This window comes from Physeter macrocephalus, chromosome 20, assembly GCF_002837175.3.
Source record: "Physeter macrocephalus isolate SW-GA chromosome 20, ASM283717v5, whole genome shotgun sequence".
Lineage (NCBI taxonomy): Eukaryota > Metazoa > Chordata > Mammalia > Artiodactyla > Physeteridae > Physeter > Physeter macrocephalus.
In genome coordinates this window covers 106,228,601-106,252,964 of record NC_041233.1, presented here as the reverse complement: position 1 = coordinate 106,252,964, position 24,364 = coordinate 106,228,601, and the positions used below count along the sequence as shown (strand labels likewise).

At 40.4% G+C, this 24,364-nt stretch overlaps 1 protein-coding gene across 1 annotated transcript in view; it reads right to left on the bottom strand.

Moving 5' to 3' along the window:
* Nucleotides 1–24,364, bottom strand: part of FAT1 (FAT atypical cadherin 1) — a 120,915-nt gene that overhangs the window by 19,585 nt on the left and 76,966 nt on the right. The window contains exons 7-15 of the mRNA XM_055081086.1: nucleotides 22,548–22,687; nucleotides 17,467–17,742; nucleotides 17,131–17,341; nucleotides 7,375–11,442; nucleotides 6,612–6,808; nucleotides 4,007–4,160; nucleotides 2,793–3,026; nucleotides 1,536–1,925; nucleotides 56–270 (exon numbers count right to left, since the gene is read on the bottom strand). Of these exons, the coding sequence (XP_054937061.1) occupies nucleotides 56–270; nucleotides 1,536–1,925; nucleotides 2,793–3,026; nucleotides 4,007–4,160; nucleotides 6,612–6,808; nucleotides 7,375–11,442; nucleotides 17,131–17,341; nucleotides 17,467–17,742; nucleotides 22,548–22,687 (5,885 nt within the window). The remainder of the gene's footprint in view (nucleotides 1–55; nucleotides 271–1,535; nucleotides 1,926–2,792; nucleotides 3,027–4,006; nucleotides 4,161–6,611; nucleotides 6,809–7,374; nucleotides 11,443–17,130; nucleotides 17,342–17,466; nucleotides 17,743–22,547; nucleotides 22,688–24,364) is intronic.

Sequence of the window (24,364 nt, the reverse complement as noted above, 5' to 3'; positions counted from 1 at the left end):
CACTAAAAATTCTTGCAAAGACCCAGAGGAAGACTGCAGGGGTAAAGATACGCACCGTAATGACAGACTGTTCAAGAACAGCATCTTCACTGATCACTGCCGTGTAGGTGTCTTGGCTGAACACTGGGGTATTGTCATTGATGTCTGTTACATTGATGTTCACAGTTGCAACGTCACTCAATGAAGGTGTGCCCCCATCAGTGGCTTCTACAGTCAGGTAATACTCATGAGAGCTTTCATAGTCCAGATTCTCTATGATAAATATGGCCCCTGAACAGAAAATCAAAATTACTTCCAGTGCTTTAAAATGCCACCACATTCTCCTCCTATGACTAAAATTTTCAGTTCAATAGTTTACTTGCCATCTGTGTATGGTTTCTAATTTCTTAATTCAACAATTAAAACATGAATTTGCCCATCCTTGGAACCTTATTTATTTCTCTTAATTACTTTCCTGATACTCTTTGTGATACGTGAATTGCTTTCCTAGTCAGTACTCCTTACGTCCCCCTGCTATAAAAATGATAACATTTCTTATCTCTTTTTAATGATAGTTTACTACAGACTTTAATGAAATAGAAAACACAAAAATTCTGTTCTTTAGCTTTTCGTTTCCTCTTCCTTCTCATACTCTTTCTTTTACAGAAATGTACATCCTTTAAAAAAATCTCCAGAATAACTATTTATATCCTGTCATTTTTTAAAAATCCTTTTTTGATTTAATAATTCCTTTAATGTCTTTCCTTTTAACTTCCTTATAGTCTACCCTACATAAAGAGCCCTAAAAATAACGATTTTATGCTATGTGCTAAAAATACATTTTAAAACAGCATCATCACACACCTACCCTTCATCTGAAAGTCACACACAATTAAATACAGTTGGAATAGAGCAATTTTTTCCAGAGCAAATTACTTACAGCTATTTTAGATGACAGATTAACAAGACTACAAAAAGTATTTATGCAGCCAGAGTCAATAGCACCAATTGACTCCTGACCTGTTGGCAGTCACTCAGTAAGTGACTCAGTCCAAGTACTTCAACGGTTGTCTATAACTAGCGTAATGAAGAGATCAATTTAATGAATTATCAGATGTCCCCTATTGAAACAAAGATCAAAGAGGTCGAAACTGCTGTTTCACCTGGGAAGCTACTTCACATGAGATCCACGTGGGCCATAAAAAGGAGCCATTCCGCAAAATCTTCTACCATCTTCAATTCTTTACTGATTTACGACATCTTATATCTTTACTAAATTACTAGAGTATGATGTTTTAATTTTCTATTTAAAGTTAATTTGCTTATAGTTATAATGGATAAGCCAGAAATGTATTTTATTATGTAGAACTATAGTTTAAAGTCTTCTAAACCACTCTGAATCCCACTTACGATAACAACACAAAGAAAACTTGAGTCTTCTCTTTTAGAGTATCTACTGACAATGTATGGCCTGTTTTTGTACCAGGTAAAGTGCTGAGCAATCTAGCCTTTTTTGGCAGAATAAAGGGCTTCCTCTCGTTTGCATGGTAGGTTACCTGTTTTAGAATCTATGCTGAATTTCCCATGTTCGTTTCCACTTATTATCGAGTAGGTGATTTCTGCATTTGCTTCAATGTCCCTACTTGCTGCATACACTTGAAGCACTTCTGTTCCAATGAGAACATCCTCAGACACTGTGGCACCATATTCACGGTATTCAAACACGGGTGGGTTGTCATTTATATCCAAAACAGATACAACAACAGTGCCGGTAGCTGTCAACCTTCTTGGCAAACCATGATCTACAGCTTTCAAAGTTAGAGTGTATACTGCCTGCAGTTCTCTATCCAAAGGCTTTTCTAACTGAATGATTCCAGATAATTCATTAATGGAGAACTGTCCATCAGCAGAGTTAATCAGTGAGTAGGATACCTTCCGATTCAGTCCTGTCAAGACATGACATCAAGTCAGAATGTTTTATTTCAAGAAACGTAAACAAATTATTTTTTTAAAAATCCAGCATACATATGAAAAAGGGAAAATGCCAATATACATTATTTTAAAATTCTTATGACTATGACCTTAAAAATGTAAACTTTAAAATGAGCAATTTGCTGAGTTAAAACAAATATAATTTCGTAGTCATCTGGCTTTTTCAGACTATGATATATAGGAACTTACGCTCTAACAGCCAGCAGATCTTTAAAAATAAAGCCTATTTGTTATTTAGCTTCAGTAACAACGATTTATTTGAAAAGTAACATTTTTGGTATTTTTCTGATTCTTCAGTGTTAGAATGACTGAAGAAGTTATTTTTACTCTCTGCTATCAAAATGCTATGAATATATATATCTTAGAGTCTTATTTTCTCCATAAAAAATTGGAAAGGTCTGTAAAACTATAACAATATATCGTTTGCTTCTGTTATGTTCCTATGATACTAAATCTCTGTCACTAATGCTTTATTCACAAAAAATAACACTTCACTAATTAATTCAATGGGACATAAAGATCAGTTTATCTCATCACTAAGCAGAATTTTAGGGGTACCACAGATACTTTACAACAGTAAGTTCACTGGGCACAATTTTGAGACTTCAAATATTCATTAAAAATGAGTTCATTATTCTGAAGCCTTCAAGCCATTTTTAAGGCTAACACGATTTTTAATGGCAGCATGACTATGGTGAGTTATTCAACATGCATGAGGTAGGGTACACCAAACGGGCTGAATGTGGAAGAGCGCTCTAAAACAGGCTCCTCCTCAGGTCACAGTGCATAGTTTGAAGGCAAAAGCATCATTTGGGCGATACCTGCATCCACATCCGTGGCCTGTACCCTTGTCAGGAGCGTGCCAGGCTCTGTGTTTTCAAACACGGTGATGGTGTAAGGATCAGCAGAGAATTCGGGGGCATTATCATTCACATCCTCTAACGTGAGCACAATATCAGCTTGACAGAACCTTCCCCCTCCGTCCGTGGCCTTGACCAGAAGATTATATGTTGCCTGGTCCTCACGATCAAGGGGGGCTAATGTTTTCAGTTCACCTAAAAACAAAAATAAATGGGCTCACTTGAAATTTAAGATGTGACTCCAAGAGCACATCTTTCTTTCCCTTTTCTCTTACATTTATAAAATCTGAATAAAAGCCTTCCTTTGGAGAACAATTTTATTAGTGACAAAGTCAACAGCTGTGGGAGCCCTCAGATCTGGAAGTTTTCAAACCCTGCCAGGTGCTAGCTTTAAGCCATAAAGATCTCCAGGTCAGGACCTCTCGCATTATATACAATGCCAAAAAGCAAAATAGCTGCCAATTTACCAAATTGAAAATATTTTTAAATTGACTCAAAAATTAGATTCACATGTTTATAATTAATTTGGGGGAGCTTAATAGAAAACTGTTACTTGACCCCCAATTTTAACAAAATACAAATTGAAAGAGAAAATCCTAGAGGTTTAAAGTAAAATACCACTCATCATTTTAATGAATATGCTAAATTATAAATTTATGGTCACAAATTCAAAAAAAAACTGTAGGTAAAATGGATAAAGCAGAAAGTTTGAGATATACTTTAACTTCTGAGTTTTTTTTAAAAAAGGTGATATAAAAAACATAAATTTTAGGGGCTTCCCTGGTGGCGCACTGGTTGCGAGTCCGCCTGCCGATGCAGGGGAACCGGGTTCGCGACCCGGTCTGGGAGGATCCCACATGCCGCGGAGCGGCTGGGAGGCCCGCATACCACAAAAAAAAAAACAAAAAAAAAAAACAAACAAAAAACAAACAAAAAAAACCACATAAATTTTAAATCCTCAGTTCAAGCAGGTGATTGTTGCTGTTAATCTTTTATCTCACCCCAAATTTTACACATTGAATTGCTGTTTACATTTCTAAAAGATGCCATTTTTGTAGCAGGAGAGTAAATTTTACAAGAACAAACTGTCATTTCAAATTTTCCGTGTGATCCAAAACCACCCACGTGTGACTTTGCTGGAACACAATTAGTTTTGCCCCAAACTCTACCTTTACCTGTGTCTGGATTTAGTTTGAATTTTTCTGCACCTGGACCAAATAATGTGTAAGTAATTTCGGCATTGGAACGGATATCTGCATCTGTAGCAGAGACCTGCATGATCAATTTCCCAGGAAAGGCATCTTCTGGAATCGTGTCGGAATATAAAGTCTACAAAGATTTTAAACAATACTGTTAACACAAAACATTAACAGGTAACATGACTGCCAAGGGAGTAACAGAAATCATTTAACTTTGGTCACAGAACACATGGGAAATGACTAAAACTAAAATCCAAGGCGCTTTCAAAACTCTTTTTCTTACAAAACATTTAAAACAGAGAGGATTCATATTAACAGTTAACAGACCCATACGCTGAAGTAGTCTGACTTGACATTTAACCTACAGAATTCTGAATACTTTGTCTTTGATTTGGTTTCATATTTAATTTAATTTAAATTCTTATGAGAAAATACACATAACACTCCATTTTTACCTAAAAATTAAAATACAAGCCTGATACATCTAATTTCCAATACAGGAATTCATTGTTTGCAATCACTCTTAAAACACCACCAAGTAACTGCATTTGGGAGAGAAGCGAGCCTCACGTCACGGGAGAAAACAAAGGTTATCCAAGGCCACTGGGGAGGGGGGCAAGTGATGCTCAGGCCAGGGCTCTCTTCGGCCCTGCTCCACCCCGTCTCTCTTCAAATCTGACCTGATTCTCAAACACAGTGAACGGTTGTTTCCCGTTCCAACTATTTAGAAATCCATGCCGTAAATCAAAACATAAGACAAACAGATAAGACGTTGTTAAATTTATTTTCTTAATATGAGCTCAATTTTAGGTGAACTATGACTCATGAAACAGGATATTTTGCAATACTGATGATTTCAAATGATCTAGTGTCCTAATTTTATTAATACCAAAGGTGATAGGAAAAGTGTTGAAAAACAGCAAAACACACACATTTAGTTTCTCTAAGATACATACACACGCGCACACACACACACAATCCTCCTTCCATAAATCACTGTCACCAAAACCATGGATTGGAATGAATCCGCTTTCCCCCCAACCGAATTATTCGTATCCATCTCCCCAAGAACAGCTCTGCCCCTCCGCCTGCCCAGCTGCACACACCTCATGCCGGCTGCGGTGCGCTCCGCCTCCCCGGCCCTCTCCCAGGTCACCTGTCCCCCACCCGGCCCTCCCTTCACCTGCCACACTCTTCTTCCTTCTTTTTACTCCCAACTTTCGTCACTGGCCAAATCTATCTCCTTGTTAACACACACCCTTTACCCTCCTGAAATCAGGCGTCCACCCACATCACCGCGCTGAGACCGCCACCCCCAAGCCAGTCACAGAACCCAATGGTCTGTTTCACTCAGTCCGCTTTTTATCTCTGTCACACCTCTGCCTGCCCTTTGCTCTCAACTACACTGTGCTGGCATCTGCGCTCTCTTCCTTCCGCCTTCTTTCTCTCCAGGGGGATACCTGTCTCTCTTTCCCTCCTTGTTATTATCCTCTCAGATGAATGCAGTTATCAGTTATTCACAGAAGCTGCCAAGTTCACATACCCATCCTCCATCTCGCTAACTCTAAACGACTATAAAAACACATTCAACTGAATGTCCCGTGATCTTAAACTGAACAAATCTGAAATGGAATTCAGCATGCCTCCTCTAAAACCAATTCCCGCTCCAGGCTCATCTTTGGTCTTTCTCCCAATCACTCCTGTAGGAAACCTAAAGTCAATCTTGACTTAACTAACATGCTTGTTGCGATGTCACGGCCAGGCAGGACCAAGTGCCACCAGTTTTCCCGTTACAGCATCTTTCGTCCTTCCGTTCCCTGTGCCTCAGTCCACTCCCTGTTATCCCCACTTTCACACTTCCTCAGCTAAATGGAAACAATGCTACCAGACTCAGCTTCTCTCAGGAACTCCTGGAGGACGTCATCTCCACCTTTCACGTAAGGAAGGATTCGTGGAGTCCCAGCTCCCCGGAACGCCCTCCATAGCCCCTCTCACCCAGTTTACCCTCCGGCCCCAATGCCCTTCCATTTCCACTCTTGGTGATCTCATCACCACCTCCCAAAGGTTGAGCTTTTCCTCATCCTCCAGTTCCGGGGACAACTCCCGCCCTCACCAAGCAACCTCAGGCGGCGCAGCTCTTCCTTGGTGCGCCTTTTGTCCTCATGTTAAACGGTGGGCTCCACAGGGGCAGAAGCCACATGCTTCACCTCTGGGTTCCTCTAGCGTGTACAAGAGCAAGGGCCCCAAATACGGTCTCTTGGTGCAGAACAGAGTTACCTCACCCCCAAATGAAGGGAATCCTTTCATGAAAACGTAACAGAGCAATGCTCATATACAACTGTAATCCTGTCCGTAATTCACAGTATTTTGAACTAGGTTTTTAAGCTATTTATCATCCCCCAAAAGTAGTTCTGAAGCTAATCCAACTCTTGCCCCACTGAACCCTCACCTCGACTTAAACATTAAGAGATTACAACATGAAACACATTTGAATTACTCTACAGCACCACGTGACAGTCCTTCTGAAAGGTTTAAGAAAGAAATCTGAATTCATAATATATAGACTTAAACAGTATCCTACCTTTTCACAAATGGGACTGTTGTCATTTGCATCAAGGACTTTGACTTCAACTATAGCTTTTGATGAGAAGGTCCCATCAGTTGCTGTGATAGTCAGAAGATAATTGTCCCTTTTTTCCCTATCTAGAGGTTTCTTCACATAGACCTTCCATTCACTCTGTATATTTTCAATAGCAAACTGCCCCAAAGGATCCCCTCCTATTAAATCAATGGAAGGAGATGACAGTCAAATTTGTTGAAATAAAAAAAGGAATAACAGAAGAAATAAATTGTACAAAAGATATATAATATTATGATTCAAAAGAATTAAGTTTTAAAAAAAGTAATTACACTTAAATTTATTTTATTAGCTTTCCCATTCACTAACCCCCCCACCCAAAACCCTCAAAAAAACCAAAAAACAAAGAAAGCAGCACTAAAATGTGTATTTAAACACAGCATTAAGCCAAATAAAATTTCAAGACTATCAGTAACACTTTAGCCTATACTGAAACTATAGATTTTTTAAATTATAATATCTTTTTATACACTGTATAAAGATCAACAGAATGAATCATCAAAATCAAAATCAGCCTAAAGAAACAACTACTGGCTTTGCTCAGGCAAAGAACTTGAAACGTAGCTTAATAGATGTTATTTCTACTTATTTTTGATATACTAAAATCGTCCCTTTAACTCTCAATTTCCATAAAACACATATCTCAGAATTTATACTTCTCATACAACTTAATTTTAAATTAAACCATTCACTTTAAACATGTTACCTGTTATGTAATATGTAACTTGTCTGTTGATCTCCTCAGAATCGGCATCCGTGGTACTTAGGATGGCAATTACGCCCCCTGGTGGATCATCTTCACTCACAGTCCCTTTATAAATCTCTGCCGTGAACCGTGGGGGACTATCGTTGACATCGGTGACAGTAACATCCACAATGGCTGTGGAGGAGAGCTGGACCTTTTCACCATGATCTGATGCAACCACCTTAATCTGGTAACTGTCTCTCTTTTCGTGGTCAAGTTCCTTTAGGGTTGTAATCCATCCTGTTTCCATGTTAATGGTGAAAGATTCGATGACTTCTACACTTTGTGACTGATCTAGACTATACATAACTTGGCCATTGGTTCCTGAATCTAGATCAGAAGCCCTGATCTGGATGACTCTGCTTCCTCCTGGCAGGTTTTCAACAGTAAATGCCTCATATGGACTAGACTCCAAGACAGGGCTGTTATCATTTGCATCTTTCACTTGGATACTAACATCTACAGAAGCCACCACCTCATAGTCATCATGAGTGCACCTGGCAAGTACGGAAAACTGGTACCACTTAGTTGTCTCATGGTCCAGACCCTTCTCCAGTTTCAGTCTCCCACTCTGTCTGTCGATCACAAAGAACTCATCTCTATTGCTCTCAGGAGTATTCCCTTTGACAAGGCTGTAAAGGACAGTCTCGCTATGCTCTGCTCGAATGAGATCTATTTCTGTTCCAATAGGCACGTCTTCTGAAACTGTGTAGGTGTAAAATGGTTCTGAAAATCTCGGAAGCCGCATTTCTGGTGGAAGTACTTTAACATAGACGGGAACAACAGATTCTTTGGGTGGAGACCCGTTATCCACAGCTCTGACAAAGAAAGTGAAGACCTCATTTTCTAAGCCAATTAAGCTTTCTTTTGTAGTTATTATGCCAGACAGTCTGTTAATTTCCAAATTCTCTTTAACGCTTTCAGAATCTGCTTCAATGGCATAGGTGACGTCAGCATTGGACCCCTCATCAGCGTCACTGGCAAGGACTTTGATGACTGATGTCCCTTTGGGAGCACTGGATCCAATATTCACCTCAAACTTGGTTGCTCGAAACTGTGGTGCATTATCATTGTCATCTGTAAGGATGACGTTAATGGTGCAGAAAGCAACTTTTCCACCAGTGTCCTTGGCCATGAAACGAACTGGGATTACTTTTTCCACTGGGGTTTCTCGATCAAGTTTTTCTGAAGTAAAGATCTGTCCTCTCTCATTTGTGTAAAACCTGTCTTTGGCAAAGTCATTTACAATATGGTAGGTAACGTGACCGTAAATACCCGAATCCCCATCAGTTGCTTTAACCTCGGTCACCAGGGTGTGCAAGGGAGCATTTTCAGCGAGCTCCACTTCATATTCGTTCTGAACAAAAATGGGACTGTGCAAATTGCCTCCAATCACACTCACACGAACCTGAGCTGAACTCCTAAAAACTCCGTCAGACACAGAAACCTGAAGGGTGTACGATGGCTTCAGGGCATGCCGGCGCAGGTTTGAGAGCGTGATGATCCCCGTCCTGTTGTCCATGACAAAATTCTTATGATCATTGCCAGACAGAATGGAATATTCCAACTTGTCTATGTCTGAACTGTCTGCATCATAGGCTTTTACACAGGTCACAAAATGCCCATGGGCAGCGTGCTCGCTAATTCTGGCTTCATAAATCTGTTGGTCAAATAGTGGTGGGTGATCGTTGAGGTCGGTGACATCCACTGTGACGACCACATCGCTGCTCAGAGGAGGCATGCCGCCATCAACAGCCCTTACAAAAATCTTGTGCTGCTGGAACTGCTCATAATCCAAAGTCTTGACCAGTGAAATGAGGCCAGTGCTGCTGTCTATGTGAAAATGATCATGACTCTTGCTATGATTCCCAAACATATGGTATGAAATCTCTCTGTTTGGCTCTGAGTCAGAATCTGTGGCTCTGACTTGAACCACGGATGTTCCAATTACAGATGCCTCGGACAGGGTGGTGGCATAGGACTGCTGGGCAAACACGGGAGGGTTGTCATTGATGTCTTCCACGATTACGTCCACAAAGACCTCGGCGTGAGCACCGCTCAAGGAGTCAGTCGCTCGGATGCTCAGTTTATATGCTGGGTGGGACTCAAAGTCCAGAGGCGCTATGACATTGATAACTCCGGTGTTGAAGTTAATAGTAAACTGGCCGAAAGGATCGCCGTCTGTGATGCTATAGAACACTTTCAAGCCCTCTGGACTGTTGGCTTGTACATGGACAACGGGGCTGTGCATCTGGACGTTCTCTGGAATCTCGGCGCTGTAGAAAGGCTTTTCAAACACAGGCATGGCTTTGTTCATAACGGTGATGGGAACTATGACTTCAGCCGAAAACGCTGGGTTTCCTCCATCTTTTGCAACCACTGTGACGAGATATTCTTTATTCAAGGTGTCAGGTTCAAATTGCTTTTTCAGTGAAATTTCCCCGGAGGCTCCAATTTGGAAGTGTTCGTGGTGTTCCTTGAGGTAGTAGTGCACTTCCCCGTTCCTGCCGCTGTCTCTGTCTATGGCCGTCACGTAGCGAATAACATGGCCCACGGCGGTATCCACTTTAACAACGGCGTAGTAAGGCAGGTTGACAAACACCGGTGCGTTATCATTCTGGTCTTCGACGATGACCTTTACAATGACATGGGCCACTGCTGAAGGCTTGCGTTCTTGTGTCACTTCCACTACCACATCAAAGGTCTCCTGCTGTTCCCGGTCAAACGGTATGCCAGTGGTCGACAGAACTCCGGACGTGCGGCTGATTTTGAATCTGCGATCTGGGTTGAGGATGTGATAAAACAGGGGCTCGTTGATTGGATTCCCGATAGCAGTTATGACAGCTAATCTTCTGGCTTCAGTAGAATTCTCTTTCACTACCGCAGAGTAGAAATCTTGGGTAAACTTCAGCTGACTTTCTTTGCTTTCTTTCACGTTAATTTTCACAGAGGTTAAGCTTGTAAATCTGCCATCAGAAGCTCTGACAGTTAACTCATAGCGGCTCCTCAAGTGAGTTGTGTTTTGTACAGTTATAGTACCAGTCTTGTGGTCCATTAAAAACTTCTCCCCGATGTTGCCTTCGGTGATCGAGTACATTAACTGTGAGAATGCGCTTGAATCAGCATCTGTAGCATTTACTGTAATGACCTTGACTCCTCTGTATGTTGGCAATAAAAGAGATGCTTCATACAATGATGTGGAGAACACAGGAGGGCAGTCATTAATGTCAATAACATGGATAGTCACGTTGGCTGCATATTCAGCAAATAAACATGGTGTTCCCATGTCATGAACTTGTACAGTGAAGTGAAAAGTACTCGTTTGTTCATAGTCCAAACTTAGTACTGTATGAATAGCACCAGTGCTGGAATCAACAGTAAAATATTTGTGTACAGCTGGTTCAACAATGTGATAAACAAGCAAAGCATTTGATTCTTTATCAGCATCAGTGGCTCGGATAACTAGTGGGACATTCCTGTCTGTTAGGACCACACTGTGAATTGAAGCTGATTCGCTAATGAGCCCCGTATATTCTGCCTGCGTAAAAACCGGCAAGTTGTCATTTTCATCCTGCAGATGCACTAGAACGGTTGTATTTGTAGACAAACCAGCCATGTTAGTTCCTTGTATTGTCAATGTATAAATGGGCAAAGTTTCAAAATCCAAAGCTTTCTGAGTGATGATACTTCCGGAATGTGGATTAATATCAAAGGCATCAGCTATATTTCCATCTTTTATTTCATATACCACTGATGACTGACTATGGGCTGTAACCATTCCGACAAAACTCCCAACGCTGATAGTTTCACTAATTTCAACAGAATACTCTTTTGACGTAAACTTGGGAGAGGCGTTGTCAGCAATGGTGACAAAGATACACACAGAAGTGATTTCACTCATTGGCGGGTTGCCTTTATCTACAGCTTTTACCATTAAGTCATATTCCACTTGGTTACTTCGATCTAATTCTTTGGCAGTTTTTATAGAGCCCAAGATGGGATCAATTGTAAAAGAATTTCCAATGTTTCCTGGGAGGAGAGAAAAAAGCATGTTAGAGAAAAATACAAGGACCTGTCAACATTCCAATGGAACTTGTTTTATTCAATTTGTCTCATTTTTTCAATGTGTTTCATTTTTATCTACTCTAAGGGCAAACTTTTCTGCGTTTTGTCTATAAATTATGAAAAGAAACAGAAGCAATATCACTCTGTACCTAAAGCCAAAAGTCACTCTCTGGTTGAATCAGGAATGTGTTGTGGAAGGATCTGGTTATCCTTCCATAAAGGAGTTTAGTTAATCATCTCCAAGAGTCCCTCAAAACCCCTTTGGAATATATTTATCACTTGCAAACTCTCAAGAATCTTACCCACTATGAAAGGGAAGACTCCAATTAAATTTAACAAACTTAAATAGAGCTGGCCCTTATTTTATGCATTCAGGGAATCGATGAATAAGCCTGTGTGTGTGTACTCTGCCCCACTTTATAGGCTTTCAAGATCTCAGTAATATCCCCTGAATTTTTTCAGGTCAGTTTAATTTCTAGGTGAGTGGTTCTCAACTGGAGGTGCTTTCACCCAGAGGGACATTCAACCATGTCTGGACCCCTTTTTGGTGACCACTACTTGTGGGGAGAGGGTGCTCCTAACCTCTAGTGAGTAGAGGCCAGGGATGCTGCTAAACATACCACAGTGCACAGGACAGCCCCACAGCAAAGAACTTTCTGGTTTAAAATGTCAATACTGCTGAGGCTGAAAACTCTTAAGATTGTTTTACTTGCTTTTCCTTAGACCTTTTCCAGCTACATTATGTACATGTATTTAGCTGCAAATGCAACTCCACAATATTCCATAGTTTTGTGCCACTTGAGCTCTTCCTGAGGAAACCAGTTTACTACAGTTCCGCAGTTTACTCTCTTTCTGGGTAGATCAAGGCAGCGTGAGGGTCCTCAGATTCGATCCAACCACGAACCCTTCATCCCTTTTCTGTTTTATAAACAAAGAGTCCAGAATCATTTATTCTAGTCATAGAACTGAACTGATCTAGTCTGAGGAGCTGCCCCAGAACTTGCTGAGGCAGAAGATCATGAAGCTCCCCATGCCTGAGTCTTTAAAAGCTTACTTGACATATTTTAGGGAAAAACAACTTCGAACAAGAAGAAAGAATGCCTAATGATAATTCCTTTAGTCTTGAAAATGTAGCATTTGTTAGGAGTTAAAAGAGAATTCTTTCTTTCATCAGAGTGAATTTATAGTGGAAAAAGGTACAACTTGTTTCTTAGTAATAAAAATGATGTATTCAGTGATTAAAAAGAATCCCTTTTATAAAATATACTTTTCTTTAAATCTTGGAAAAATTGAACTATTACACTTTACCCAAAACAAAGTCCACTTGCCACTTAACTGCCTTCTCAAATCCTGTGTTCCTCGAGGTCTGCAATCGAGCACAGCCCTTCATAGACCAGAATTACTTGCTGTGACTTGCAAACCAGGGGCTCAACCAAGCACTCCTTCCTCCACATCATTACTAGTAAACACTTCCTCTACAGCTTTCATTTCCTTCCTTTAATACATTTTCCAAAAATCCATGATAGTTCTTTCTGAGGCCAGACCCAGCCTGCTTTTCATTAAGTCTGCCTGGCTCTGCGTCCAGGCCCCAAGGCCGTGCCTCAACCTGCAACAGGACAGAGGTCCGGGATGTCTCCAGGCCACGAAGCTCTGAGCCGAACCCTGGCCCACGAACAGGGTCATGCTGCCTCTGCCAGGCCTCGCAGACACTAATTTCCGGCCCGTCTGTACTTACGAGCGCCAGTGACCCCAGTTCTCCCCCACTGTGTTTTAGTTGGTTATTGGGATTCCAAGGTCCTTTCTCAGCTACCTTTGCATCATCCCCGCTTCCAAATCTGTGACTGGCTGACTGCTTGGGGGGCTGTGAAAACCTCTGGACAACTGTCTTCATCCCCACTCTTTACTCTCCTATGTCTGTACTAATAAAGCAGCTGACCTACCATATTTTATATTCAGTCATCTATATGCATTTCTCTTTTACTTTGTACAGTGAAAATCTTAAAGCTTCAAATACACAAGGCCTCACATGGAGGAATAAATGGATTTTATCTGCAATGAGCAGGCTCCTCAGTCACATGAGCACATCCTCATCTCGGAACCACCGGGTTTGGTGGGTCCCCTCCTGGAACAGTCTTCCGCCAGCTATTCTCACTGCCTCTCCATGCACGCGTTCATTCGTTCAGGTTTTGCCCAAATGCCTCCTTCTTAGAGAATGTGGTGGTGAGGCCTTCCTTGACCTCCCCATTCAGCATGGCTGTTTCTGTCCCATTACCCTGTTTTCTCTTTACAGCAGATATTGTCACTTTGTCCTTATCTGTTCTCCCACTAGGATGTAAGCTCCACTTAAGCATGGCTTGTTTGAGTCATTATTTTACCACCTCCACCTAGAAAAATGCCTGACACATAGGAGACGCTCAGCAAATATTTGTTGAATGAAACAACTTTTACACATGTATGGAAAGAAAACAAATTAAACACCAAACAGGTTGATCAGCAGCTTGAAAAAAATTAAATACATTCATTAAAGTACTATATTTATATTTCTACTTGGTTTTGTTTTCCTGCATTTATGCTATACTTCAATCACTACCAACAACCATTTGTTAGATGCAGCACTTCATTTAAAAGTATTAGCAAAAGGAATGTGTCATGACTAACTGGAAATCTGATAAAAAATTTTTATTAGCAATGTGACATTCAAAACATTCTTTATTACTTGCAGTATCTCGACTTGGATAAAGACAGCTCTGAGCTTGTCAACGATAACAAGAAGGTTAAACAGGAACACAGCTAGTTAATCAGTATATGGATCCTACCTGTATCAATACATATACTACGGCAGAAACCATCAGATTTGCAGATGGAAAGCAACATCATATTTATGTGGCAACACTGAGGGCTGCTGAGTGGCTTGAATGTGTCCTTGTCTGATCTAGTAAGAGCCACATTCACCAAATACTGAAATATACATATGGCATTTGTGAACAAACTAATAGGGCAGTGACAGAAGTCTGTACTAGGTTGGGGCCTTAGTCACTCACTGTAGGAGAGATCCTGGTTATTTCTAAATAGTTTTAAATTGTTCTTTCCATAGGAACAAGGCAGTTATCTGGACAAACATGCAAATGTGTGCTCGTCAGCTATGACTGTATTACACACGTACACCCCAAAGGGCACGTCAGAAAGCTGTGCACAGGACCTGCCTCTTGCCACGGTGGACATGCCGTGGATGCTGACTGCCCTACAGAATGGCAACCTCTGAAAAGCTTCAACCACAATTACATTTTACCTAAGTTTGGGGAAGAAAACCAATTCTAATCAATAAGTATATTTACTGAGTGTCTTCTATTTCCAGAGGTTATAACAGTTTTGAATTAACAATCATCTACTTTAAAAAAATAAATAAAACACTACAGCCCAGAGTATGGCACCAATGTGTCTCTAAACATCTAACTCAATTATTATTGAAAATATTCTTTAATTACTTCCTTTTTTCCCTGAAGACTCCTCATCAGACCAAACCTTTTGCTCAATAAACTGCTGCTAGTTAATCATGCAGTGTTATAGCCTGAATTTGTAACTACTCTTTTGAACTTTATTAAATGCAATCTGACACAAGTCAGAAGCAGGTGAATATGAATACACTGTTGAATGAAGGCTGTGTGACCATTTTATAGTTCCTACTATTCAGCAGATTTACACCCATACAATTCTACTGCATTTTAATGGTAGTTGTTGCCTATAATGTAACTTGTATAGCATGATTTTTACATTACCAAATCTATCCGATTATCTTCTTTGAAGTCCAAAGTTTATATCAGAATAGGCCCTTGGTATTATCTATTCTCTGAGTGGAGATACAGTTCCATTCCTGGAATACCGAATTACTAACCCCATCAGTCATTACAAGCATTTAAAGAATGTGCATGCCTTCAGTCAGGCACCAACAATCATATTTTAAACGCCCAATTGCTGAAAACTATGTGAAAGCTAAGGGAAAGTTTAACATTTTCTCCTACACAAACCCAGTAAGTTTGTCTCGGGGGGGGGAAGATTATTTTACTGAGGTGCTCAGGCACGTACAAATGGAATGCGCGTTTTTAATGGTTAAATTTCTGAACCAGTGGAAAAATCATTTTTATTCAAGGCACTAACTACACTATAATACATTTTAACACTGCAACCTTGGGCAGTATATGAGGTCTTATTTGTGAGGGACGGCTGAAGCCTGGTCATTTTCAGGGAAATAAAGGAAACTTCAAATATATTAAGATGAAAATAGTTTAACCACATAAAACACATTGATAAAGCAAAGAAGTACTCTCCATTTGCTCAGCTTTGGACTATATGATCTTCAGTTAATTGTACCTCTACCAATTCTAATGCCTAGAAAAGATACATAATTTCGAAATATGCAGAGGAATGGACTTACAAAAAAAAAGTTAAGTGGATGATCTCAATATTCTAAAATCATTATAGAGAAAGAATGAAAGAGTATAACCTTTGTACTAATAATGGCACTGAGAAAGATGGAAAAATGGAAGCTGCCTTCTCGATATTTAATCACTTACTCATAGTATTTGGCACGAGTCGGGCAAGTCCCAAAGCTAGGTGATTTCTGACTGAATACATCACATGCTCTAAAGCAGATCCCTGTTGCAATCAGGGGCAGAATTCTTTTGCAAGCACATACATTTGTGGACCGATGGTAACCCCTGCCTATCAAGCACAAGTACAAACGCTCCTAGCAGGGCACCTGGCATATAAAATGAGAGTCTATGGAATAAAGAAATGCATGAGTGAATAGCAGCATCAAACAGAACACAGAACAACATTTCACTTTGCCACCACCGTTTCCTGGTGATCCTCTTTCTTGGAATCACCAGCAAGGCTCTGGACCTCTTGCCCTATCACACCCAGAGCTGTCCAGGCCCACAGTTCCAGCTGGTCTCCCTGCTTTGCTGTCTCCTGCCCAACTCCAGCAAGCCCCTTAGCCTTTTCAACATTTCTTCAAGCCCTCGTCCCAACCCTGGGACCTACTGCACCAACCCAATTCCATGAACGAAATGCAACTGTGAAAGATGCATGGGGGTGAAAGTGGCAGAAAAGCAAAGCCTGGAAGGGGTAGGAGAGGCATGGACACCCTTTTTGAGACGTGACCCAATTAGAACTGGATGAGTTGGAACTCTGTCATGGAGTTTCCCGCTCTGCCCAAGAGAAGATATGCTCTGACTAAAAGAAAAATGTTAAATCACTAGGCCAGCCTTATCCTAAGAGTACTTCATAGTTTATGGAAGAAAACAATTGTGTGGTTAAAACCATTTTGGAAATCCTGAATTGGTCAAATAAAGTTTTCTTTACTGCAGGACTTCTCAGAGCCTTGAATTATGCTAATATTATGAATCTCCAAGAACATTACCCAAACATAGTTAGGACTCTCTAGCTTTGCTTTCCAATGAGTTAAAAGTTAATTTTTTTTTCTTTCTCCTAACATGTAAAATGGTAGCTACCAATTTAAGCAGTTTTGATACACAGAAATGTTTCAACATCTAGAACTAATTTTAGAAAAGAAAAAACATACTTTCTAACAAGTGCGAAGTTATAAACCTATATAAAAAAAAAGCAGTTATAAAAGCAGTGCTCCAAAAATACCTGATTCGATAGAGTACAGCACTTCAGCATTTTTCCCTTTGTCCTTGTCCAGAGCTGTAACCTGCAACACAACTGAGCCGACAGCTGCTGATTCATAAACCCGCCCTTTGTAGGAGGAGCTCGTGAACCAGGGGGCGTGGTCATTGGTGTCGCTGACGTTAACAACAATCCTTGCAAAGTTGCGCTTTACAGGGACATCTTGATCTCGTACCTAAAAGAATCAGCATATTATTGATCCTGTTAAAGCTTTCCTTAAAATTGATTAAAGATCACTCTCAATCACATGGAACCCTGCAGGAACCAAACAGTGGCAGAAGAATGAGCAGAAAGCCCTACCATGACTGTGAGAACATGCTGCTGAATGGCTTCATGATCAAGTTTTTCAGCCGTATAGAGATAGCCAGTTGCAGGGTCAAGGCGAAATTTCTTGAGGCTCAATGGATCGATACTGCTCTGCAGCGTGTAGATTAGTTTGTTTTTTTCATCCTTATCCACAGCACTGATTTGCAAAATTTCTGTTTCTGGCACTGTGTCTTCAGGAATAACAACTTCATATTTTGATGTAGAAAACTGAGGACGATGGTCATTTGTGTCTATTACTTTGATGAATACCTGTGATGACAAAATTACTCATATAACAATAATATTCCTAATTATGATGTTTTAGTATTTAAAGAATCAGGGGAAAAAAATCAAATGCACACTGAAACAAAAAACCCTAATTTTTGAGCAAAATGAAATTCAAACATGAGAAATAAAAGCAACCAAAATCCAGAATAAAAAACATCTTTCAAATTTTTCATTGACATATTACCTATATAAATATGAGTAAGATAATAAAAACGTTTCTAAATTCTTGAGACTAATTTTTGAGAGAAAAATGTAACACACACACAAATGTAACATACATTTCTTTCTGAAATGCAGGCTTAATTTCTCTTAGGTCTCCACAGAAATTTCTAGATTGTTCATGTAAAGATAAAGAATTTACTTTACCAGGATTCACAGAAGACTGATTTCCTATATCAGATTTGCACCTGTAACTACCAAGCTACTGAGGTGAGTGTGCTACTTAATGGTCACAGTATCTGAAGTTCTTGTTCTAATCTTTGAGATTCCAAATCCCTACCGATATTATGAATAAAAAGGAAAATTAGAAATGTGCTTTAAAATCCTTATATTTTTGTGATCACAAAACAACACATAGATAGTAAATACATTTATTTCTTAAAAGCAATTTAAATACACTCGAGAGAGAGAATTCTCTTAAGTAGGTCATAAAATAAATATTAAATAAAAACCTTAAAGAAAAAAAAGGAGATGTTTAAAAACTCAGTCCCAAGCTAAATTAAAAAAGAAAATTTACCTTGACAGTAAGAAGGTTAATTTTCAGATTGAAAAGACACATGTGGATAAGGCATAGCAGAAATCACTACGACTGTAAAAGATGGTCACAGTTATAAACAAGAAACATGAGCTTCACTAGCTCATATGGAACAAACCTCATTAGTCCGAACGGCACAGGAGGCCAAAGTCTTAGTACCGCATGGGGGAGGGTGGGGTGTTAACCACACAGGGGCAAGAACACGGACTAGAGGCCTTTCCATGAAGACAATACCACCGTTCTCCTAGAACACTGAGACCTCAGCGCTGGATCTGTAACATTAAACTATACGAACACTAAATGCATCCACCGTTCTCCTAGAACACTGAGGCCTCAGCGGTGGATCTGTAACATTAAACTATATGAACACTAAATGCAGCCACCAAACCACAGAAAGGGTTTATGTGAAAGTTATGTAAACATTTAAAACTACAGACGCCTCACTCTGAAAGGTCAATGATGATCCAGAAGCAAAGGCTATAAAGATAATTTCTATAAATTAAATCACTACATATTCATTTCCACTACACAATTTTATTTTTTTTAAAATTTTTGGTTGCGTTGGGTCTCCATTGCGGTGCGCGGCTTCTCACTGCAGCGGCCTCCCCTGCTGCGGGGCACGGGCTCTAGGCGTGCGGGTTTCAGCAGTTGTGGCACGTGGGCTCAGCGTTTGTGGCGCACGGGCTCAGTTGCTCCGCAGCATGTGGGATCTTCCCAGACCAGGGCTCAAACACACGTCCCCTGCTTTGGCAGGCAGATCCACTACACAATTTTTTTTTTTTTTAATTTTTGGCTGCGTTGGGTCTCCATTGCGGTGCGCGGCTTCTCACTGCAGCGGCCTCCCCTGCTGCGGAGCACGGGCTCTAGGCGTGCGGGCTTCAGCAGTTGTGGCACGTGGGCTCAGCGTTTGTGGCGCACGGGCTCAGTTGCTCCGCAGCATGTGGGATCTTCCCAGACCAGGGCTCAAACACACGTCCCCTGCTTTGGCAGGCAGACTCCCAACCACTGTGCCACCAGGAAAGGCCCCCCACTACACATTTAAAATTTATTTTCTCATGGAAGGAGTGTTGGGCAAACACAGTTTAATCCTGCTCCAAGATCAACTGATCCCACCTAAATATGAACAGCTGAAGTAAGAACAACGCTCTTTGATAAAGCAGTTCAACTGACACATATTTCCTGGGCACGTCCATGCTCGGCACTTGCTGCATTTACGGAGGGTGTAAAGGAAATATGGAGCACCCCTGCCCCCTGAAGCTTTCAACCTCACTGGGCAATGCCTTGCACATACAGGTTTCCTATGTTATCAAGGAAGTTTTCAGGAGTCCAGAGATGGTGCAGGCCATTCAGGAAGCTTTCGAGGAGGAGACAAGCTCTGCTTGCACAGGTTTTAGGTTGGCAGATGAATGTATACTGGGGTAGGAGGAAAAGCTCAGTCAAAGATGCGAAGGAGAGAGTGGAATGGAATATCCTGTCTCTTAGACACCTCAGAGGAGGACCCTGAACCAGGGGTGACAAAGAAAAGGAACAGGGAGAAGGTGGGGTCCGAGAGCAGAGCCTGGCTCCCGAGCAGAGGCTGAGAACTGTGTGGCCTGTGTGCTCTGAACTGTTTGATGGGAGCAAATCACCTTCCGTCCTCCTCCCACTGCCTGGTGGCAGGCAGCGCAGGATGAATCGCAGAGACAGAGAATGGAGACAGGAAGGTGACTCAGTGCCAAGCAGGGGGACAGGAGCCCAAACCAGTGCTGATGTGCCGCAGGGAGCGCTCACTGGGGACAGGCCTGAGGGCCTGAGGGGCCGGCACCCGAGTGTCGTCTCACTTTGTCCTATGAGGGCAAAGTCGCTGTGCCCATTTTCCAGAGGAGAAATGGAAGCACAGAGGGTCACAGCCACCTGCCCATGCATAGGAGTAAGAGGCAGAGCCCCGATTCAAACCAAATGGCCTGCTGCAGAGTATGCAATGCTGATGTTCCAGAGAAACTGAAAGAAAACAGGAAAGCAAAGCTGTTTCAAAGAAAGGGAAAAAATGTGAACTGGATTTGGTAAGTTACCTTGAGATAACAGATAAAGCAAAGTGAGGTGATTTAATACTGGTCAACATCCTCAGCAGAAAGAGCAGGACAGGAAAGCAAGGAAGGGAGCTGCTTCAACAACAGAGCACTGGCAGCTCCATCACGACCCTCCACTCCTCACCTCTGCGAGGATGCACCCTGGCTTAACGGAAAACGCTCTCCAGACCTCTGATCTGACACCTGCTGCTACTGACCTTGATGCGGCAAAACCTGTTCTGTTGGTTCCTGAGTTTCGCCTACAAACAGGAATCTACCTGCTGTGTTCCAGTGCCTTGTCAGCTGGGTTCTGATCTCTGTGTCCCTCTCCAGCTGGTATTTGCTGCTCTCCTCCCACTCAGATTCCTATCTCCCTGTCCTCAGCCCCAGACTGGGAATCGAACCCTAATTACTGATTGTTCCCTAATGACCCACACCTGGACGGGCCAGCCTGGGATCTGGGCCACTCTCGGATACTCTACCTCTCCCTGCCAGCAATTCTCTAGGATATTATCAAGACCCTCTGAAAATGACTCAAAATAAGCTACAGAAGTATACCCAAAGCACTGAAATTGAAGAAATTCTGTGTCCCTCAGAGAACAATATATTTACTGGGTTTTATGGGAATTTTAGTCACCGGATTTCATACTAAGCTCTTAACTATACTAATGAAAAGTACAATTACTGGGAGTTATGTAGTAAGTGATAAATGCTACAGGTAGATATATCATCTTTAGTAATGAGAAGGCTTGGCGCAGAGGGTCATTTCTACTGGTTATTAAGTTTCCTTTGCTAGACTTCTGGTTAGTCAATTACTTCAACTGATCTACATACAGTTACACTCTTTAACCTTTCAGAATTACCCTGTTAAGTTTATTACAATTCTTGATGCTTTTCTTCTCATTTTCATGCTCTAAAGTCTAGTTTCTACAATGAGAACAGTTACAAGATTGAAATTTTAATACTGTGCTGGCACTTTTACATGACAACTTCAAAATGACCCCAAAGCATGATTCATATTATCAATTTTAAATACATTAAAAATCACAAGCATTTGGACAAAGAAATAAGGTCATTTCACAACTGACTTTAAATTATCTATTCATTTATTAATTGAAAAGACATCACAGACTATAATTTTTATTCTTCAATCCAACTAAATGATTTAGCAGATGATCTGTTTTAAGATTTAAAATAGTATAATCTAAAGATAGGAAATTGGAATTCAGAAGCATTTTATCCTCTAACATTTAATTTCTTCCTTTTACTTTTCTCACACAGCACATTAAACACGAGGCTTTAGCTTTATCATTCTAATGTAAACTCCAAGAGGGCAGGATTTTGTTTCCTACTACTCAGCTTCTAGAACAATACCTGGCACACAGCAAGTATTTAACAAGTTCTCAAACAGCCCCCACTATGAATCAAAGAGAAACTGATAAGAAAGAACAGAACTTAAATGTAATTTATAGGATTCTGACATTTCAATTTGAAATGCCAGTAATCAGGCCATGTCTTAAATCATCAGATAGGAATAAAGATGTTTAAAGGAATAGAACAGTTTTATCAGTTATTTTACACAGCCTAAGGTATTCAAAGGGGAAAAAAACCCAAAAAAGTGTTTTAAAAGATAATCACTTTAACCAGTTTTAATGCAAATGACTTGGACAAGTCATCCTTGACAGTGTACACTTTATACTAGTACAATTCAAAATGAGTGTAAAAATAAAAGATTTTGATGGCATAATGTGTTTTTTTTTAAGTCGTCTTTCAAAGTTTTCAAAACTGGTTAATTACATTCAAAACCTAAACCAGGATTTGCAGTGATATTTCATTCCCTAAATAAAAATCCTTGCTGTGTACCTGTGCATAAATGATATCAAAATAGTAACTTCTGATTTGAGAACCTCAGAGGGCAGAATCAATTGTTCATATTGCCTGTAGACCCTTAGATCAGAACACTGTATCATCAGCAATTTGCCTACCTGAGTCAGTATAGTGGTGGTTCCATCTGTAGCCTCGACTGTGAGATTGTAGTTTGATTTTTGTTCTGCATCAAGAGGTTTGGCAATAATGATGGTTCCAGTGCCCTTGTCCACGTCAAAGTGACTGTCATAGTTGCCACCTAGTTTAAGTTAGGACAAACATTAAAGTAAAAACAGGTCACGGGATGAAAATTTGTCATTTATTTTGTGGCTTTCTAATTTTTAATGGCAGTTTAAAAAAAAAGGAAGAAAGAAAGAAAAATTTCTGATATATTGGTCAAAGTGATTCCAAAGAGCTTTCATTTTGAAAGACCAGAAAAGAAGGACCAACTGGAAAGCCAATGCTGGCTTACTAAAAAAAGAAAGCTGAGCCATAACTGCTGAGGAAGCTACTAAATGAGAGGAAGCAAGAAAGCAACTCTGAAAACAACAACAACAAAAACATTTCTAATACTACCAATGAATTACTTTGTCTGTTTTTTCAAGGGTTCTGAATACCTCTTTAACTTATATCTCAGTAGCTACATTTCACATCATTTAGTAACCAAAAAGTTGGCCATTTAAAAATTTACTAAAAAAAACAATTTTGTGACAATTTGAGCATATTACTCTAATGAAATAACTATTAAAAACAAATGCTAACTCTGAAAAAAAAAATTGTGGTAGTTAGCATCGGATAGTCCGGACTCTTATTATTTGAGAATTTTCACTATTTGAAAATTTTTCCCATTGCTGTCATACACAAAGCTTAACGAAGCAAAGGTTTCTGTGCTACTAACATTATCCAAATGCATTCCCCATCATATTCCAGATCAACTCTCTTCAAAGCCACTGAACTTGAGATACTTATATCAATGAAATGGAATGGAATGAAAATAAAGTCTAAACGTCAAGATGAAGTTCTATTACTAAATCCAACCAAAAAGCAAAACAGCACACACAAAAAACAGTCTTCAGGTAAATCTAAAAATAAGGATCTAGGGATGTATGGAAACCCAGAATGTTTGCAATTGGAACAGGCGACCATGGGCCCGCTATGAAAAGAAAAAGCAATGAAAGATGGTCACTGGAAAGAAAAAAGTTTGAAAAATGGATGCTTTTCTTTAGATCTCATAATCTGAGGCAAATTATGTGATCTCAGCAGATACCTTCTGCTGTACAGTTCAGGTCACAAGTCATCTGAAAGATGTAAAACACTTCTCTAGCAAATGTGTCTCCTGGCACAGCCAAAAAGAAGCAAGCATGGAAGGTAAGCACAGAACAAGGAGAGCAATCAGTCAAAGTGGTTCCAAAGGCAGTCAGTTTACACGTGAGGTTAGACGCTGCGCAGCCGCAGTCTGCTCATCTGGAAATGCGACAGGAGTTAACGGACAGCAAGCAAACTATTCTGACTGCAGTTAACTATGAAAAGAATCTTTTTTGTTCATTTAAAACTAAACTGTAATGGTTTCTTAGGTGTTGATAACATATAAACAATTTCATACAAAGACCGAAGTAGGGAAAACAGCCCAGCTGTCTAGAAAGTTCAAGGGGTAGAGCCCGAACTCCTGCGCCCTGTGGTCCCTGCGGCTTCAACCCGCTGAGACAGCAACTAGGGCAGGAGGGCTCCGGGGTGAAGAGGGAAAAGGGATCTTGGGTTCCAACCAAAGATAACCCGAACACGTACTTTTGATTTAAAATATCCTTGTAATTAAAATACTGTGAAGAAATAAGAATTAAAAAACTAAGACGCCAAAGTCTAATGTGAAATTGTGTTAAGTATGTTGTTATTACATTCTATGTCTAGCTAAATTCAATGACAGAAAAAAAAAGAATTG